The sequence below is a fragment of the Bison bison genome, unplaced genomic scaffold, assembly GCF_000754665.1.
Source record: "Bison bison bison isolate TAMUID 2011002044 unplaced genomic scaffold, Bison_UMD1.0 scf7180017864473, whole genome shotgun sequence".
Classification (NCBI taxonomy): Eukaryota; Metazoa; Chordata; class Mammalia; order Artiodactyla; family Bovidae; genus Bison; species Bison bison.
In genome coordinates, this window is record NW_011495034.1 from 13615473 (window position 1) to 13636981 (window position 21509).

The 21509-nt window shown below is 39.0% G+C and overlaps 2 protein-coding genes across 2 annotated transcripts in view; one reads left to right on the forward strand and one right to left on the reverse strand.

The window, feature by feature from the left end:
- The window catches only part of GPRC6A (G protein-coupled receptor, class C, group 6, member A), a 20557-nt gene extending 10978 nt beyond the window's left edge, over positions 1-9579 (forward strand). Inside the window, 9 exon segments of the mRNA XM_010861811.1 lie at positions 3802-3841; positions 4570-4656; positions 4659-4741; positions 7561-7681; positions 8501-8820; positions 8822-8888; positions 8891-8959; positions 8962-9229; positions 9231-9579. Coding sequence (XP_010860113.1) covers positions 3802-3841; positions 4570-4656; positions 4659-4741; positions 7561-7681; positions 8501-8820; positions 8822-8888; positions 8891-8959; positions 8962-9229; positions 9231-9579 — 1404 coding nt within the window.
- RFX6 (regulatory factor X, 6) overlaps positions 1-13484 on the reverse strand; it is a 122433-nt gene extending 108949 nt beyond the window's left edge. The window contains exon 1 of the mRNA XM_010861812.1: positions 13414-13484. The gene's annotated coding sequence lies outside the window, so the exon portion shown is untranslated. The remainder of the gene's footprint in view (positions 1-13413) is intronic.
- Positions 13485-21509: the final 8025 nt, after the last annotated feature.

Genomic DNA, 21509 nt, shown 5'->3' on the forward strand with positions numbered 1-21509 from the left:
GGTTGGGAAGATCCCCTGGAGAAGGGAAAGGCTACCCACCCCAGTATTCTGGCCTGGAGAATTCCATGGACTATACAGTCCATGGGGTCACAAAGAATTGGACACAACTGAGCGACTTTCACTTCACTTCACAAACTAAGCATTAACATACCTCATCTCTAATCTTTAAATATTATGGTAGATCCACAGATTCATGTTCACTACACTTCATCCTAAAGAACTGGCAAGAGGAGGTTTTACTGGTGACTGAGACTTGCAGCAGTTTAGAGATGGAGGGACCTCAATTGTAAGGATCTGGGGCCCATCAGTAGCCATAGAGTTAGCAGCAAAACTCTCCCAGTCTTAGTCATGTGCTTTTGCTACACCATGGAAAACTTTACAAAAGTAAAAGACATAGGTTGGGTACCAGATAGAGATGCAAGGGTGCTTCCTCGGCAATTCTCTGCTTGACACACATAGATATCTCTTTTCCCAAGCACAGCTCACTTACAGAGTTGCAGTGGACAGCAGAGCGGCTGAGGACACGGAAAACAACATCAACCACAGCAGCTTAATGGGAGTGGCCTCCTGACCTTGTGTTCTCAAAAATAGGTCATTACCATACTGAGGTGAATTATATAATCATGGAAATGCAAATCCTACTCTAAATATTTTTGGGTCAACTTATCATGAGGGTCAGAGTCTTGATGAAAAACAAATGAATAATGGATGGAAGAAGTCTTTAACAGCTTAATAATCGTAGCATTAGTGTTCAGAATTTAATCCAGAGCAAACATTCAAAAGAATATTTAACAAGTAATGAATGCACTGGTTTGGTTCCATCCTCTTTCCTGTAAGAACAAATGTGGAATTGTGCCATTTTATTTACATCATACAATGTTATCATTATTTACGGAACATATATGTGTCAGAAATTTACCCTGTAAAACCTAATTAAATACAGGAAAAAAGCTCGTGGAAATTATAGTTCAAACAAGAGAATGGAAGAGAATTTATGAAATAAGAAACTAAGGCTTATATGTGTATATTGCTTAAGGAACGAATGGAAGAAAAATCAATACACAGGTAGAGTTGGGAACACTGAAAGCTTTTTTTTGCCCATTTTTGTTTCCTCCATATATTTTTTTTTCTTCCAGGCAACTGCTGCAATAAGACTTTTTTGGTTAATTCCACCATGTTAGATCTGATACTCTGCTTCTTTAAAGTAATACTAATTAAAATTTGAATTAATTAAAAGAACTAGAAGTCTGTGAAGACATATAATAAAATCAATACACATGCTTAAAGATTTTGCTAAAGTTATATTTGGTCATTGACCTGACTATTGTAGCTAATATATTCACTTAAAATACAACTTGATTTTCTTACACTGTATTTGCCAAAGGGGGAAATAACTGAAGGAAGGAAACATTTGTAAAAGATTAAATGAGAAAAAACAGAGGAAGAATAACTCTATTCAAGTAGAATAACTTCTGCCTTGTTCCATAGATTTTGCACCCAACAAAAACCACAGAAGCATCACAGGTACAGATGTGATGGTATGTGCTTAGCCATGATTATATATCACATTAACGGTGGAGCCAGAACTCAAATGTTCTCCTCCTTCTCAGTCTAGTATTCTCTCCTGCACCACAAGTTCAATATGGCTGCCTCATGTGTCAGTAAAACATTTTCTGTTCTAGCTGTACTGCTTACAAGTTCTCACTGTACAAACTGAGTAGTAAGAAGAGTAATTTTTCATTATATTTCTTTCTTCTCAGGTTAAAAAAATCATTTTCTGAACTAAATTGGAAATAGAATTTAGCGGTCTCTTTATTATATCCTGGGGCTTCCCCAGTGGTTCTGTGGTAAAGAATTCACCTGCAATGCAGGAGACATGGGTTTGATCCCTGGGTTGGGAAGATCCTCTGGAGGAGGAAATGGCAACCCACTCTGGTATTCTTGCCTGGGAAATTCCATGGACAGAGGAACTTGGCTGGCTATAGTCCATACGGTTGCAAAAGAGTCAGACACAACTTAGCAGCTAAACAACAATTACTATACCCTCTGTTACTGAAACAGACTTAAAAACCATTAGTGATAGTTAAGATTCCCCACCTCCCACCCAATGAGTATGGACTCAGAGGGAAGTCACTAGCAGTTACTCTGTGCTTAGTTGTGTCGGACACTTCTGTGACCCCATGGACTGTAACCTGCCTGACTCCCCCGTCCATGGGATTTCTCAGGCAAGAATGGAGCGGGTTGCCATTTCCTTCTTCAAGGGCTCTTTCTGACCCAGGGACTGAACCCATGTCTCCTGCTTTGCAGGTAGATTCTTTACCATGAAGACATCTGGGGAGCCCTAGAAGTTACATTAGGTCCACCAGTTAAACTTCTCAGGTAGGGATGCACTCAAGAACAGGGTGCGTTTGTTACTGAACCCTCTCTGGGTTTGCAGCTCTGTCACTTCGGCCTTCATTTTGGGGCTGGTGAGCATGACAATTCCTGGCTTGGATCACCTGCTGAAACTTGGGTCAAAGACCCAGGCTGAGTGTGACTCTAGAAGGAAAGGATGAATTTTCCTGCTTCCAAATGGCACCTTGATTATGGCTTTGAGTCAGAAGAAAAAAAAAGAAAAACACAGTGAGGATAATTTAAACTAATATATCATTAGGTGCAACAGAAAGACCCCACAATGAAAGTCAAGATGTGTATCTTCAGAGAAGGTCTTTCACTCCTTGGCTGGGGTCCTCCTCTGAGAAAAGAGGAAGATGATCCCTGCTAAGTGTGCTTCGCTGAGTTGTTATGGAATAAAAGGGCATCACAGATTTGAGTATTAGAAAGTAGCATATGAATGTCAGGTGACTTTATTACTTGATAGACTCAAAGCATTTTCATTTATTTGCACATCATCCCTGTCAGCTAATTATAGGTATTTAAAAGTATTAAGCTAATCTTTATTAACCCTTAATCTGTTCCTGCTGCTGCTAAGTCGCTTCAGTCGTGTCCGACTCTGTGCAACCCCATAGACCGCAGCCCACCAGGCTCCCCCATCCCTGGGATTCTCCAGGCAAGAACACTGGAGTGGGCTGCCATTTCCTTCTCCGAATCTGTTTCTGATGCTAGGCTAAAGTGTTCATATACATGTGTGTGCTCAGTCATGTCCAACTCTTCTGCGACCCTATGGACTGTAGGCTGCCAGGCTCCTCTGTCCATGGGATTTTCCAGGCAAGAATACTGGAGTGGGTTTCCATCTCCTTCTCCAGGGGAACCACCCAATCCAGGGATCGAACCTACATCTCTTATATCTCCTGCATTGGCAGGCAGACTCCTTATGCTGCAGCCATCTAGAAATAATTACATTTAATTCTTACAACAGTCCTATTAAGTATAATAGGTTTCATTTATCTCAACTGAGGCCTAGGAAGAAGTTGTAAATGTCAAGATCACACCACTAATGAAATTTGGAACCAGGATTAGAGTGGCATCTGCTCTGGAGGACCCATTCTGAAATTATGCAAAGTGGAAAACATAAGGGTGCTCAGATTTCAGTTCTGTAAGTAAGAGAATCTATCTCCATAAACATTAACTTACTTTCTCAAATTTACAGAGCAAGACATCAGAAATTCTCAACAATTCTCAAATTGTTGCCTAGTAGTTAAGAACTACTAGTCCTCAAGTAGTTCTCACACTCATTGATCCACAATATCCTTTTTTCTCATTTTTAAGTGATATTCCTTGCAAGGGTAGTGTTATAATTGGGATAATGGATACACTTAAAATATTTCTATCAGTCTTTATTTCTGTTTTTATTTTTCATAGTTACTTGCTGTACTGAAAAATGTCACATTCATGGAGGGCTGCTGCTGCTAAGTTGCTTCAGTCGTGTCCGACTCTGTGCAACCCCATAGACAGAAGCCCACCAGGCTCCCCTGTCCCTGGGATTCTCCAGGCAAGAACACTGGAATGGGTTCCCATTTCCTTCTCTTATGTTTCCAGTGGTCATGTATGGATGTGAGAGTTGGACTATAAAGAAAGCTGAGCGCCAAAGAATTGATGCTTTTGAACTGTGGTGTTGGAGAAGACTCTTGAGGGTCCCTTGGACTGCAAGGAGATCCAACCAGTCCATCCTAAAGGAGATCAGTTCTGGGTGTTCATTGGAAGGACTGATGTTGAAGCTGAAACTCCAATACTTTGGCCACCTGATGCTAAGAGCTGACTCATTTGAAAAGACTCTGATGCTGGGAAAGATTGAGGGCAGGAGGAAAAGGGGACGACAGAGGATGAAATCTTTGGATGGCATCATTGACTCGATGGACATAAGTGTGGGTGGACTCCAGGAGTTGGTGATGGACAAGGAGGCCTGACATGCTGCGGTTCATGGGGTCACAAAGAGTCAGACATGGCTGAGCAACTAAATTGAACTGAACGGAATGCATGAAAGTGAAAAGTGAAAGCGAAGTCGCTCAGTTGTGTCTGACTCTTAGCAACCCCATGGACTGCAGCCTACCAGACTCCTCTGTCCATGGGATTTTCCAGGCAAGAGTACTGGAGTGGGTTGCCATTGCCTTCTCCGATTCATGGATGGAGGGAGTTCATTTCATTTTTATGCCCATGGAGCTATGAATACTGGATACAATATTGTGCTTTGGAGGGAGATCAATGGCCACATGTCTATCACAAGATGGCACAATATGACCTGAGGAATGATGTCTTCATTGTCACAAACCAAGAAACAAAAAATGAGCACAGGAATCTTAAGGTAATTTTGTATTGGCTGCTTTGTAGCATTCAAATCAATTGATACTTCAACTGCAAAAGTCCTTGTCCCCACCAGACCCCTCAGTGGCCCTACTGCCCGTTCAATGTTCCCAACTTCCCTCCTTAAATTCCATGGTCAACTTGTATATTACTGCCTTGTACACACCCTCAGTTTCCGTGCCCAGCTCTCTACTCATCATTCATTGGACCAAAGTATAATCCTGATTATATTAAACTTTGTCTAACCAATACAGCTGATCTTGGCAAAAACAAACAAACAAAAAACCCCACCTACTTTGCTAACTGTTCTCACTTAAAATTCATGATCTCTAACTTCCACTGGGTTCTAAATGCTGTTGGGAAATCAGACTAGTATCCCAGTCCATTAGTTTGTCTACCACCCTAGATGGTTATTTATACTTTCTTGTCTGTCCTTTTAGTCCAGCACACCTTTCCCATCTTCACTTTCAGTGGACCCTGCTTTCTATTTGACTGACAAAACTGAGACAATCACAAGGGACTGACTGCCTCTACCACATCTATGCTGCGTTGCTGCTTTCCATCTGGCACTGTGCGTGGGCTGTCCATGCTTCAAGCCAAGGTCAGCTCCTCTGAATCCCAGCGCCTTTTACTTGCTCAAAGATGTTTCTCTGGCAATTCTCCACTCTCTTCTGCACCCTCAAGTATTTTCTCTTCTATGTTTTCTAAATAGGGATACAAATAAGTTGTTCTTCCTTCCATTTTAAGAAAAAAAAATCCAAAGAACTGTATTGATCCCCGTCTTCCTCCTTTGTATACTGACCATTCCTGTTTGCCTTTACAGCAAAACTCCTTGAAAAAGTTGAATATATTCACTGGCCTCAATTTCTCTCCTCCCATAATTCTTTTAAATTCTTTTCAGTCCATCAAAATTATTTGTCTCTGGTTAATAAATACAAACATCATCTTACTTCGCTTACTGGCTAATTATTCTCCCCTCCATGAAACACTTTCTGTATTTGCTTCCATGACACCACACTCCCTGGGTTTTCTTCTTCTGTCTCTAGCAACAACTTCTCAGTCTCCTTTGCCCTTTCCTTACCATTCCTGCTCCCTCTGAATATGGATAGACCCAGAACTCCGAACTGCTCCTTTTTAATTTTTTTTTTAAATTTTGGCCACACCCTGTGGCATTTGAGATCTTAGTTCCCAGACCAAGGATCAAACCTGTGCCCTATAAACTGAAAGTGCAGAGTCTTAACCACTGGACCACCGGGGAAGTTCCCTGCTCTTCTTTTCTATCTGCACTTTTCCTTAGTGATCTCATCCATGCACTTAGACAATGTCATTATATAGAAGGCCGATGATGCCAACATTTTTATCTTGTGAATTTCAACTCAAGTAAATATACAATTGTCTATCTGACATCTCTACCTGGGTGCCCAATAGTTTTTCATCTTAGCTGATTATCTCCAAGACCGACCTCCAAAACCTACCTTCATCCCAATAAATGGTAACTCATTTCTCCTAGCTGCTTATGAAAAAATCCTAGTGGGATCCTTGTCACTTCTCTTTCTGTCACACTTCATAGCCATTCTAGGTTACACTTTCAAAATACACAGTCTACACTTTTGTCCTCTACTCCATTGCTACCACCACCCTGATCCAAGCTCCAGTCACCCCTCACCCAGATTCATTTTCTTATTTCTATCTTTTATGTGGGGAGAGAGAAAAAACTGTACAGCTGGGAAGAAAGGTTTCACTTTTATCCCCATAATGATGTTCAGCTTTATCTCATAGTTCAATCCTTTTGTGTCTTCTGAGCATCCTTTAGGAGTATGGATACTCTGGACTAAGTTTTCCCTGGGGAATCTACAGGGCAGATATCCTGCCTGCTGAAAACCCAGATCAGACATAGCTGTAGTGAAGACAAGAAAGCCAGCATCTGTGAATGCAGAGCTACTAACCTTGGCTACTTTTCTCTCTCACTCAGATAATTTTCATGTCCCAAAGAAAAGACTAGTTAGCTAAGGGCTTAATTTTCCAGGCTAGGAATAGCTGTTAAGACACTCTAGAGAAAGTCTCACTTACTTGTTCAGCTTTGGCTTCCCAAGGTAAGAGTGAGACAAAAAAAAATTTATCTCACAAGATGTGCCATGAGAAAGGGATTAGGAATGGAAAAAAAAAATAGCTGAAATGCAAAGAGTTACTAGCTATATTGCAAAGAGATGGTTCCATAAAAGTAGAGTAGTATGTGTGACTCACCTCATGACATGCAGAATTAAAACTGAAATTCTCAAGATGAATTAAATATAAAATTTTATTTATGTATCAAGGGTTATCTTTTTAACTAATACTTTAATGGGTTTAAATTATAATTTTCCATTATTTTGTTTTTCAAGATTAGACACGGCATGCTCCTTGGACGCCATGATTAATAACCTTCATCTAAAGTATATAAAAGTCCAATGATTCTTATACAGTTGAACTCTTCATATAGCACAGGATTGAAATTTTCCAAAACATCATTTCCTCCATTAGTTCCACCACTATACATTTTTATGTCTGCTAGTGACTTTTTAAGAGAGTTAATTTCCTTATTTGCTTACAAAATTTATTAATGTGACAAAAACTGTATTCTTCCTGAGCAGTTTCACTATCTGAAATACTTTCTCTTTAAGTTGTTGAAATTCCTCCAGATAACAAAAGAATTCTTTTATACTATGAAGAAAAAAAGACCAAAATACTATTTTGTAAATAAATCTTTAAATTAAATCAGAGATATTATAGTTAGGATAAATCTTTCTAAAAACTTATTTGGAATTTCTTTTCACTTTGCAGAAAATTCAATCTAAATTCTTCAAGGAATACAGTCCTGGGCAAATGAAGAAAACCACAAAAAGTCAACATACTTGCTGCTATGAATGTGTGACCTGTCCTGAAAATCACTATAGTAATCAGGTAATTAATTACACTCCCTACAACATGCATAGTGATACACCTGAACCATTTCTCTTTAAGCTGATTTTTTAACATGGATTCTATTTGGTTTATTTTTTTCATTTCAAAAAATAAAAAGTGTTTTATGCTTCTGCAGCAGATGAATACTCAATACCTAACAGATGTAAAAGTAACTTCACTTCCAAGGGAAGATGTTGTTCCTCTACTGGACTTCCTCTCCCAGCACCTCTTAAAATAATGCAAGTTCTCTGAATTTTTGTCTATGTATCCCACACAGACATGTCTGATTTGTAACTGAGGCACAATAACTATAGATAAATAAATGCTGAATTAACTAAACTGAGTATGATGAAAACCCAGAGGTGTGCATACTCTAGAGATCTCGTTATTCCTACCAAGAGGCACTAGTTCAATCAGCTTGTTCAAGATTACAGGACCCATAAGGGATAAAGAAAGGGCTTGAAATATGTCTGGTACCAAAGTTCTTATTCTTGACAGTCCCTGAACTGCCGCCTATCATAGCAAGTTCATAAGAGGCTAGCATCTATCTTGAGTATATTAATTTTCTAAAGACTCATGGCCCAGATGAATTTTTCTCTTTTTCTTTTTTTCTCTTCCACTCTTACTGTTCCCTCACTGTCACTCTTTCTTTCTCACCTTCCTGGGTCATGTGCATGCCTTATTTTAATAAGTAACCAATGTGACAATTATCTATATCCATTTTCCAGTCAGAACTCTCACTGAGGAGTCTCATTTGTAGCACTTGGGGACAATCACCTGGTTTAAATATTTGCAATGTAACCAAATCTGCTGTGTCTTTTAGATACGGATCATTGCCTTTTATACAACAACAAAACTCACTGCGCCCCTGTAGGGAGCACAATGTGCTTTGAAAAGGAAATGGAGGACCTTGACTCCTTGGCTATCTTGCTCCTGGCCCTCTCTCTGCTGGGAATTCTGTTTGTTCTGGCCATTGGCATAATATTTACAAGAAACCTGAACACACCCGTTGTGAAATCATCCGGGGAATTGATGGTCCGCTACATAATCCTCTTCTGTCATTTCCTCAACTTTGCCGGCACAGGCTTTTTCATTAGAGAACCACAAAGCTTCACGTGTAAAACCAGGCAGACACTAATCTGGCATGAGCTTTACTCTCTGCATCTCCTACATTCTGATGAAGTCCCTGAAAATTCTGCTGGCCTTCTGCTGTCCAAGCTGCAGAACTTCCTGAAGTGCTTCTATAAACCCATCCCCATTATTTTCACTTGCACGGGCATCTGGTTGTCGTTTGCACCCTCTAGCTCATCTTTGCAGCCCCTGCTGTGGGACAGAATGTCTCCTTGCCCAGAGTCATTATCTTCGAATGTGAGGAGGGGTCCATTCTTGCATTTGGCTCCATGCTGGGCTATGCTGCCATCCTGGCCTTCATGTGCTTCATTTGTGCCTTCAAAGGCAGGAAATTCCCTGAGAATTACAATGAGGCCAAATTCATAACATTTGGCATGCTCATTTACTTCATAGCTTGGATCACCTTCATCCCCATCTACCACGTTTGGCAAATATATGCTGGTTGTGGAGATCATCATTATTTTAATATCTAACTACGGGATCCGATGTTGCATGTTCTTCCCCAAATGCTATGTTATACTTTCTAAGCAAGAGACTAACACAAAATCTGTCTTTCTCAAGATGATTTACAGTTACTCTCCCCACAGTGCAGGCAGCCTTGCCATGAGCCACAGCAACATCACAATAACCAACCGCACCTCCGCTGGTGGGTCTGCAGTCCAGCAGAAAAGCAGAGATCTTCAGCTACAAGGCTTTGCACACATATGCAGAGAAAATGCTACGTGCAGACCTAAAGCTTTGCCTCCAAAAAGAATCTCAAGTATATGAATGAGTCCTTAAGACATGGTATGTTTCAGAATGAAATGTTTTCTAGGGTCTTTGCATTTAAGATGTGCATTTACTTCCTGAACAAACATACACTATGTGACTTCACTACTACTACCTGCACCAAATTTCCCCCTGTTCAACCACCTGTGTAACAAAGTAAATAGAGCCCTCAGCCTGAAACTCCTTTCATTCCTTAGCCACCCCCATCAGCCTCCATCTTTACCTCCTTCTTTTTCGGCACAGAGCCAAAGGTATCTTTTCTATTGAAATCAACCCGTAATGCATCATCCTTATTCCATTCTCTATAACCTCTTCTCAAACCTCTTTGTATGGGTTCTCCTCCTCTCTTGAGCATCTTTACCTTCTAGCCTTGTCTGCTGAACAGACAGTTGATCAATTAAGGTCAGTTAAACAAGAAGTTGAGCAGTTACCATGTTCAGGTGATATGCTAAATACAAAGGTACAAAAAGGATTGAGGCATCATTTCTGACTTTAAAGAGCTCAAAATCCTGGGGAAAACAGTCACATAATCATTGTTCAGTCACCCAGTTGTGTCTGACTCTTTGTGACCCCATGGACTGTACCATGCCAGGCTTCCCTGTCCTTCACCATCTCCTGGAGCTTGCTCAAACTCATGTCCATTGAGTCGGTGATGCCATCCAACCATCTTGTCCTCTGTCGACCCCTTCTCTTCCTGCCTTCAATCTTTCCCAGCATCAGAGAAAGATTCATTTCCCTGATTCATTCATTCATTCATTTCTAATGAATAGGCTCTTTGCATCAGGAGGCCAAAGTAGTGGAGCTTCAGCTTCAGCATCAGTCCTTCCAATGAATATTCAGAGTTCAATTCCTTTAGGACTGACTGGTTTACACTCCTTGCATCCAAGGGACTCTCAAGAGTCTTTTTGAAAGCATCGATCAATTCAGAGCAGTTGTGATTGATGGTTGTAATGTGAGTAGGGCACTATAATCATATAGTGAAGTAGCACTTAGCCACCGGGGGAATAATGGGAGGGTTTTAAAGAAGGTTAAATAAAGAATGTGATATTTAGTTGAAATCCTAAAAAATGAGTAAGAGTCATGGCTAATCAAAGAAAGTAGAGAAAGCTGTTCCAGATAAAGGGGGAAAACAGCAGCAGAAAATGTATCAAGAGTATGTACCCAGGGAAGGAGAGTCATTTCGTATGACTAGAGAGAAGTCATCAGCCATATGTAAAGATGAAATTATAAATGAATGTCACAGACCAGAGTTCTTTTATGAAAACCTTAGGTCTTTATCTTGTGGGTAGAAGGTGATCATCAAAGAAAGATAACAGGTTCAAAGTCCTGTTCTAGCAATTTGAATGTACTTCATGCCACTGAATAGTGTACTTAAAATGGTCAAAACAGTAAATTTATGTTTGTGGTTTAGTCATAAAGTCATGTCTAATTCTTTGTGATCTCATGGACTGTAGCCCGCCAGGCTCCTCTGTCCTTGGAATTCTCCAGGCAAAATTACTGGAGTGGGTTGCCATTTCCTTCTTCAGGGGATCTTCCCAACCCAGGGCTCAAACCTGGGTCTCCTGGATTGCAGACAGATTCCTTACTGATTGAGCCTCCAGGGAAGCTCAAATTTATGTTATACATATTTTATCACAATAGAAAAAAAGTATGCAAAAAGAGTCCTGTTTAAGGCAGATCACTCTGACACAAGGCGATGGATGGAGTCTAGTTAACAGAGGATTAAGATCTATGACAGGGAATAGAAAGAAGGATGTGGTGTGTGTGTGTGTGTGTTTATGTGTGTGTTTGTGTCTGTGTGTGTGTATTCAAGCTACATAGGAGGTGGGAATTTATTTTGAAGTAGTTGTTGAAGGTTAAGGTAATAGGCTTCTAGCTTGGTTCATTGAAGGGTGGCATAGAATACAGGAGAAAGACTAGTTTAAAGTAAACGAAGACTATTGGACTTGCCTGGAGCCTAATATTGGAGGTGCCTGGAGTCTTCTCAAGATGTAACAGGCATTAACATGGATATAAGACTCTGAGCTCAGGGAATAGGTCAGGCTGGTGATAAGGATTTGGATGCATGTTCATATCATTTCCATCCTTATACAATAGATAAATGTACAAAATAATATCTCCCTCCTTTTCCTAACTGAATGCTTGAGGGAATAGTGTCATAAATGACTTGTGATCCATTAACTCTGAGACCACTAAAATCTGGCTCCTAGTTGCACCACTCTGCAAAAAAGATCTCAGAAAAATGAAGCTTTTTAATCTATCAAATTCAATGGTCATTTTTAAGCATCTCCTTTGAATCTTAATGGCCTTTGTGGTATAATTCCTCCTCCTTGAAATTCTCTTTCTTCATAGTTTTTTTTAAAGCTTTCCATTATTCCTCAATCTAATGCAAAGGCTCTTTTGGTTCTACTCTGACATCCCTGATCATTCAGATTTGGTCTCCATTGCTGATATGTCTTCCTCCTTTTGACTCTAAATGTGGTCATTCCCCAGAGTTCCTCCCTCAGTATCAATCTCACTTCTTCCAACACCCTTTCTCACTACAATATTATCCCATCTTCATGTCTTAACTCTGATGCAGATAACTCGCCAACTCTCTGGTCCAGGTCATTCTTTAATCAAACTACCTGCTTGCCGCTCTAACACTTCAAAGTCAGGATGCCTAAAATTTATTCCATTATTTCCTTCTCCTCACTCCTCCTCCTGCTGTTTTCCATTTCTCAGCCTGTTGTACTACCACTGGACTATGTGGAACCCTGGAATTCATCCGAGTCACCTTTAACTTCACTATTTCCTTCATTCTTCTCCATTTTTAATTCATCATCTATATATTTTTAAGTCTTTATTGAATTTGTTACAATATCATTTCTGTTTTATGTTTTGGTTTTTTGGCTCTGAAGCAGGTGGGACTATTATCTCCACGACCAGGGAATGAACCCACACACCCTGCATTAGAAGTAAGTAAGTGTTAGCTGCTCAGTTGTGCACGACTCGTTGCCACCCCACGGACTGTGACCCACCAGGCTGCTCTGTCCATGGAATTCACCACGCGAGAATACAGGAGTGGGTTGCCATTCCCTTCTCCAGGGGAATCTTCCTGGCTCAGGGATCGAACCCGGGTCTCCTGCATTACAGGCAGATTCTTTACTGTCTGAGCCACCAGAAGGCAAAGTCTTAACTACTGGATAACCAGGGAAGTTCCTGTCTTTTATTTTCTAATTCCTGCATTTTCTCAAAATCTTGCCAAGATCTCTACCCCTGTCTTTAGTTCCTTAACCTAGGCCTTCATCACTTCTTACATAGGTTATTACAATAGGTTTCAAATTGACTCTGGTCTCTCAATGTTTTATTCTAAAAATAGAGAAGGACTCACTAAACTTTCCACTCATTTATGATACACATATTTCTATATTAAAAACCTCTTTGCTTTACTCATTTGTTTTTAAACCTGCAATTAGTCAAAACTCCTTATCCAGATGTTCAAATTCTGCAAGTCCAGCTCCAGCATGTAGGTAATGTCTACTGCCTCACCCTTGGGAAATGGCCAACTGCTGGAGACTGTTTCCACACCTCAGAGCCCACCTCTTCCCCCTGCCTTAATGTCCTCTCCACCCCTCTGTCCTCCTCACTGGTCCATCAGATACAATTCAACCATCTCCTCTTCTACCAAGATTTTCTTTCTGCTTCTGTCAAAGCACATATTACATTTTACTGCATTCATCTGTTTTTATTCTAGTTTATTCTACTAACATTTATCAAATGTTTTACTATACACAAGCATACCACTCTATGCAAGGGGAATATAGAAATGATAAAAGACAAACAAGTTCTCACCTCTTGAGGAGTTTACATTCTAGTGTTTTCATCATTTTGCAGTGAGCAGTCAATTCTTCTTTAGAAAGAGCTCTTTCAACTGCCCTTTCCTCTCTGTCATTATTACTGTTGTCATCACAATTTAAGCCCTTATGACTTTATCTGTCTCTTGTTGGAAAATTCCATACTAGTTACCTACCCCAAGATTCCCCTTCTGATACACAGAATGCATCATTACAGATCAACCTCTAACAAGTTTGTTCCAATATTATCATTTTCCTATTCAGAAAATTGAATAACCTCCTATTGCCTTCAGAATTAAATTCCCCCACCTTGCTAAGCAAGACCTTCCACAGTCTTATCTCAGCATGGACTAAACAGTAAGATAAATAAATAAATAAGCAAATGAAAAGAACAAAGATATTAATCTTAGGTGACTGCTTAGCTTAAATGTATTTACATACAATATGGTGATAATATCTCATAAACTTGTTAAGGGTATAAAATATTCTGATGTACATGAAAGTGTTAAGAAATGAATATTCTGTCATTTCACTGACTCATTGTGCTGTTGACATGAAAACAGCTTCTCCTGTTGACATGGGAGCAAAGCTGTGGGAACGCTTTCAGATTCTCAAGTGTAATCTCACAAAACAGAAATCCCAGCACTGCTGTGCCAACAGAACGATTAAAGAAATATTGTTTCATAGGAGTTGTGAGTTTTACTACAGTTACAAAGCTTTCAACAGTTATTCCACAAGAAAATGCTATTCAACCTATGAAATTAAGTTCTGAATCCTTTAAACCCAAAGCTATCTCCTTGCTTCCATGTAAAATGAACAACTAAATGAATGATTATTGTACCTTTCATTTTGCTGTTAACTTTTGAAGTTTCTGAATTAAAATGGGTATAAATTCAATGATTTTCTTACTATTTTGTCATAAAGGGCTTATTTTTTATTATAAAGACAGTATACAATATTATAAAAATTATAAAATAAATTTATTATTTCTTCCCTGATAGCTTGGACTATAAAGACTCTGCCTGCAATGCAAGAGACCTGGGTTTGATCCCTGGGTTAGAAAGATTGCCCTGGAGAAGGGAATGGCTCCCCACTCCAGTATTCTAGCCTGGAGAATCCCATGGACAGGGGAGCTGGGTGGGCTACAGTTTTGGGGGTTGGAAAGAGTTGCACATGACTCAGCGACTACTACTACTAAGAAAATAAAAATAAGCAAATGAACACTCAAAAAAGGACCCATATAGTCATCTCCTTACTCTGTTTGTGGAGACACACTAATATATTTTATTGCTAAAATGCAGGGGTGGGGAAATAATACACATCGTACCACCACTTTTATTGGCAGGATGAAATCAGAAGCCTATCAGCCCAGGTCGTGAGGAGCTCAAGAGCAAGGTCCAAGTGTAATTGTGCATTCTGGGTTTGGTATAAGGCCACCTCAGAAACTGGCATTCAATAAATGTTAAATGAGCGAATTTAATGTTCTCACCAATTTTCCTTATATCTTGGTCAGCACAATAACTCAATGTTTGTGTTCCCAGCTCTCTCCACAGTTCTTGAGCTATCTTTAAACCAATCCTTCAGATAGGCCCTTCACTGCCATGGTCAACAAAATTAGACTTTCAGAGCAGAAATTATGAATTGCATAACCTTCAAAAGATGGCCTAAAATAAGGTGGCGTATAAGCATGTGAGCAATGAAACATGGAAGTAAGTGGCACTTCCACTGTGATATTAAAAGGAAAGGATATGCCCTCTCCCAGCTTCTTTTCCCTTCTTGCTGCTTCTATGGAGCAATGGAGCTATGATCTCAGACCATGAGATAGAATCTGCAAGTTGAAGACAGCAAAGCAACAAGCCTGAGGAAGACTTGGTCCCCAACACTCTAGCACTGTTTTTTCAGCCCTGGATTACTTATGCTTAGAGAATGTGTAAGAAACACCAACAGTCTGATAAATTCATGTATGGGCTACTTGTCTGCTTTAATGAGTGGCCAACTACAAAATTGATGTCAAGTACTGGAAGACAAAACACACAAACAGATGTATACATCAAAAGCTCTTTGGAGGAAAAATCTCAATTGACATTTCTTGCATTTCATAATTTCTGCTGTTATATAATTTTTCTAGTACCTGGTATTATGTTTCCAGCCAAAATCAGATTATAGGAAAATAAAATTTTGAGAATGCCAGACCTAAAACAAATTAATCAAAGATCTTCTCATTTTTGCAAATAGCTATTCCTTCACATCTATAAATATGTGAACTTGATCTGTTTCTTGCTTGTTTGAAATAGAAGGCAGGACTATAAGATGTACAAGCTGACAGTGTGAAATCTAGTCAGCAGTTAACCAGTGGGCCTGTGTTAGATTATTTCCCATCTAAAGAGCTATCAATTGTAAATACTTTAGATAAACAAAACCTGGAGGTCAAATTCTGCAAGTTACCAATGTAAAACTAATGGAATCCAGGATATTAGTCCTTACATGCCACTCTATAGACATAAGAACTGATAGTAAGAGATGCCCATGTTGGTAAAAAGCACAAGAAAAGTGAAGTGTTGAAGGGTGCGAGTTATTTATTATATTTGCAACCACCTATTTCCAAAAAGAGATCTGAAGTGTATTTTTTAAAAGGAAAATACATATAATAGAATTCTTAGACATTCTAGAAGGCAAATAATAGAAAGGCATTCTAGAAAGGCAAATAATAACTGAAATTGAAGTGAGGAGTAGTGATTGCTTTTGTGCTAAACTTAGCTCTGGGCATCTTGGCAGACAAGGGAAGTGGACACCAGCGCCCTCAAGCAGGCATAACCTGCAGTGCCGTTGGGAAGTTCATTGTCTCCAAGGCTTGTTTTCTGGTCTCAGCTCCTTCTGCATTTGCTGTGTTCCAAGTCTCCATCCCTCTTTATAATTCTTTGAGGAACTGTCTACTCCATGCGACACTGAAAGGACTGTCAATCCTGGAGCACTACAAGGGTGGAAAGCATCCGTGACTGAGCCAGCCACAAGAGTCCTGGGTCCTCTCTGCACTGGGAAGGAGACAGAAAGACCCTCCTTGATTTCAGTTTGTGAACCATAGGGCTATCAACCTTCACCTTTCTTGAAGGAAACTTATTTGAGACAGAAGATAATGAGTTCAAAATGAAAAGGAAAACTGAGCCAAGTAATACAGAAGAGGGAAGCGGGTAGAGGGGAAGAAGAAGAGGAGAGGGAAACCAACATTTGAACACACAGCAGTAACTAAAGCTAAACTCTCTTTAGACTATTGGCTATGAAAGCAAATAATTTTCCCGTTTTCTTCAGTTTATTTTTCTTGGATGTCTACTAATTGAAATTAAAGAAGCATGACTAAAACACTTGTGTCTCACATCACTGGTTACATGTTCTCATCTGTAAAATGAAAGACATGGAATAAGTTGATTTCAAACTTTCCTTTCCAATCTAAAATTCTATAGTTCTGACTAGATTAATATGTGAATTCCTTCAGCACAAGGATATTATCTCATCAACTTTGGTATCAAGAATTTGTGCCACTTAGAAGACTCTCAATAGCTATGTTTGGGAATCAATTGAAAAAAAAAAATAAGTGAGCCACTTTTCAAACCTATTCTATAATTATTTATCTCTAATTTTGCTTACTTATTCCCCATCTGTATCCCCAAATAAAGCAGTATCAGATATATGCTCATAGGTACTCTTTCCTGGAAAAAGAGCTAAATAATGTAGCTAAATAACTGAATGTGTTTACAACCCAAGTGAGAAATACACATTGAACTATAAGTCTGATTTCATGGGAAATATAATATTCCAAGAGAGTTATATATTAGTGACATAGTTCAGGTTAGGGAGAAAAATTATTAATCATTCCACTCATAATGAACTTTTAAGATTTGAATCAGGGGGAGTATAAAAGCATTTACTGGATCAGTCGTTTTAAAAAGTAGGAGCCAAATTTTGGAACTCTAGCTCATGAATCTGTTAATGTCAAGACTTTCTTTTCTTTCAAGTATCTACTCCTACTCCTCAGAAAGAAATAAAAATGCATATTTACATACACGTCCTCCAGGATGGGGAAGAAGATGACAAATCTCTGCTAAGCCACATGAGAGAGGGTCCCTTTCTGGTTCACCTCTAAAAGCCTGTGTGTATTTTGTTCTGGGGCTATTCCTAATAACCTAGCGTGTGGAAGGCTGCAAATCAGTGCTTGTAATGAAGCTCTAGTGGAAGCTGAGAAAACAGTAGGCGCAAATTAAATGCAGAACCAAGGCTTCCAGGGGTGGAAGAAACAAGAGGAAACTTGCCTATTCTACTTCCAGTGGGCATAGGTGAGTGAATTGCTATACAAAAGCAATGGCTGTCTAATAATTCATAGTATTTTTATCACATACACATTTATAAATCACACACACACATTTCTATTTTTTAGTAATTAAACTTTTCTCCATAACTATATTCAAAGAGTTTTGGCGGGAAAAGCAGAGGGAGACCTGTTGGTCACAGACTGGTCTTCTCATAGTAAACATCCTTAGGAACATTGGAAGAAATGCCATACACACACAGGAGCCCCTGAAACGCTTTGCTAGGAATATTTATGTAAGTGTCCTTGTCCTTGGTATTAACTTTGTGGAGTAAGATTAGCTTCTCAAAGAAACATTCCCTGATACTGTTACCACATCTTAACTGTGCCTTACTTTTCTTATGTGAAAAAATGATGATCAAAATGCATATTCCACCTGCCATATAGGGTTACTATAAAGATCTTCCCTGGCAGCTCAGCTGGTAAAGACTCTGCCTGCAGTTCAGGAGACCCTGATTCGATCCCTGGGTTGGGAAGTTCCCCTGGGGAAGTGATAGGCTACCCATTCCAGTATTTTGGGGCTTTTCTGGTGGCTCAGATGGTACAGAATCCACCTGCAATGTGGGAGACCTGGGTTCGATCCCTGGGTTGGGAAGATCCCCTGGAGGAGGCCATTGCAACCCACTCCAGTATTCTTGCCTGGAGAGTCCCCATGGACAGAGGAGCATGGTGGGCTACAGTCCATGGGGTTGCAAAGAGTTGGACATGACTGAGAGACTAAGCACAGCACAGCATAAAGATCTAAAGAGATAAGGCACCATTAATGTGTTTTGAAAGCTACAAATCACTATTCAAAAATATTATTATTATCCTCATCACTGTCATTACTAGTTTTCACAACAATCTTGTGAAGCTGGTAACTATTACCAAGGAGGAAATTATGGAACAATAAGATTAAGCGTCTTGCCTGAAGTCTACAGCTATTTAATGTCCAAACAGATGTGAATTCAGACACTTCAACTTGCTGCTAGACCATACAAATCCATGTACTTTGCAAATTTCAACCAGAAAAGGCTTCCAGAGTCATGTATCAACACTTTTTTCATGCCTTTGACCTAAAAATGTTTAAACTTTTAAGGAGATACATTAGATGAATCTACCGACATCCAAGTATCAGGTTAGAATCATAAACCTGTTTCTCCAGTGAGTCAATCAAAACCAGATACAGAACAAGAGGGAAGCGTGTGTTGAACAGTGTTTACTCAACCAGGAAAAGATATTCTTGGAACCTTCAAATTGTGTTAAATTTACTAGTTTGGAAATAGGAATTATTATATACTGTAGATGAAACAGTAATTCAAGACAACTTTTTGAAGGTCTATTTGTCAGTATTTATCACAAGTAAAGAACAGTCTCTGACTTAGCAATTCTCCCGCTAGAACATTCATATCTCAGAAATAAATTCTCAACTACACAGAAATATATTTATTTAGAAGATATTCCTTGTAAAAAATCATATAAGGATAAATTTATTTTAAATACATCAATTTAATAGCAAAACAGAAAATAAACTTTTTTTAAATTTCAAATAAGTTAAATGTCTATAAAGAATTCACTAAATAAATTATGGCACATTTGTTCAATAAATGACTGTTCAGCTACTTGAAAAAGTGAAGTAAGTTTATATGAACAGGTATTGAAAGCCCTGGCTTCCATTCTGAATATTGAAAATCAGTTGCAGAATAGTAAATTTTTTGCATATATAATATATATAAAGATTGGAAAGATAAGAATCTAACAGAAAACACTAGTTTTCCCTAAAGAATACTTGATCGAGTAGACTCATTTCCTATGCTTCATTACTATTTGAATTTTCATTACAATAAGCATGTTTCATTTCAGAATAAAAATTTTAATAAAAATAATTTCTCAATTTAGCCCATTCACTTTTTTTGTGTCATTGCAATGAAAATCATAAAAAGCTGTTTTATATAATAAAAATGGAAAATAAATGGCAAAGAATATTCTAAAAGAGAATAAGAATGATAAAGGTGGGAGAAGTACCAGGAGTCAGTAGTGCTTCCAGATAAAGTAACATAATTAAATGATGCAATATTGAAACAAAAATAAACATAAGTAAAACAGAACTTTAAAATCCAAATTAACCCATTTATATATTATAGTTAAGCAGTCAGTAAAATAAGAATCACATAATTCCAGGAAAGTGATTATTATGTAACAAACAGAGAGGGATATTGAAGTACAGTTTAGAGAAAATTGATTTAGATCTAAAACTTACACCCTGAACAAACTCTCTGTCAATTATTTGATCATAGAAAAGTGAAAAAAAAGTAAAGCATTACTTACAAAAAACAAAGTTATGATAAAATTCACAGAATTTAAGTGAAGTCTGAAGAAATATCATAACATTGTATTACTTGGACATTTTTGTTTGTGTGAACTGTTTCCTTAAAACTTCCCAGAGTAAAACTGTTGGTGCACGCACACATGCACACACACACACGATTCTTGACATGTGTTGGGAATCAAATTCAGAATATATGTTTTGAAAAATATGAGAGTACATATTTATAGACAGAATTATACAAAATATCTGAACTAAAGCCCATCCAGGACAACATATATTCTATAATTAATTACAACAGGTAAAGTTAGAAACCAGTGGCTGACTATTTTTTTGGGCTCCAAAATCACTGCAGATGGTGACTGCAGCCATGAAATTAAAAGACGCTTACTCCTTGGAAGGAGAGTTATGACCAACCTAGACAGCATATTCAAAAGCAGAAACAATATTTTCTCAAAAAAAGGTCCGTCTAGTCAAGGCTGTGGTTTTTCCAGTAGTCATGTATGGATGTGAGAGTTGGACTGTGAAGAAAGCTGAGTGCCGAAGAACTGATGCTTTTGAAGTGTGGTATTGCAGAAAACTCTTGAGAGTCCCTTGGACTGCAAGGAGATCCAACCAGTCCATCCTAAAGGAGATCAGTCCTGGGTGTTCATTGGAAGGACTGATGCTGAGGCTGAAACTCCAGTAATTTGGCCACCTCATGCAAAGAGTTGACTCACTGGAAAAGACCCTGATGCTGGGAGGGATTGGGGGGCAGGAGGAGAAGGAGATGACAGGGAATGAAATGGTTGGATGGCATCACTGACTCAGTGGACATGAGTTTGGGTGAACTCTGTGTTGGTGATGGACAGGGAGGCCTGGCGTGCTGCGGTTCATGGGGTCGCAAAGAGTCAGACACGACTGAGCGACTGATCTGATCTGATCTGATAGCTAAATATTAAGATGCCGCATAAAAAGATAAATATAAAGATTAAGCTGCAAAATGGAAATGATTTATCATCTAATAAGTGAAACATTTTAAGATATTATGGATACTCTAATTAGAACTCTATATAAATAGTAGATATGCTTGCTGATGCAGGAGACATAAGAGAGACGGTTTCAATCTCTGGGTCAGGAAGATCCCCTGGAAAGAGAAAATGGCAACCCACTCCAATATTCTTGCCTGGAGAATCCTATGGACCAAGGAGCCTGGCAGGCTATGGTCCATGGGGTTACAAAGAGCCAGATATAACTAAGCGGCTGAGCACAGTACTTTAAGAAAGCATAAGAAATAGAAAATATTTGTGTTCAGGATGTGAGAATATGGAAATTTTATGTTACCTTTAATATGACTTTCAGTTCAGTTCAGTTTAGTCGCTCAGTCGTGTCTGACTCTTTGCGACCCCATGAATCGCAGCACGTCAGGCCTCCCTGTCCATCACCAACT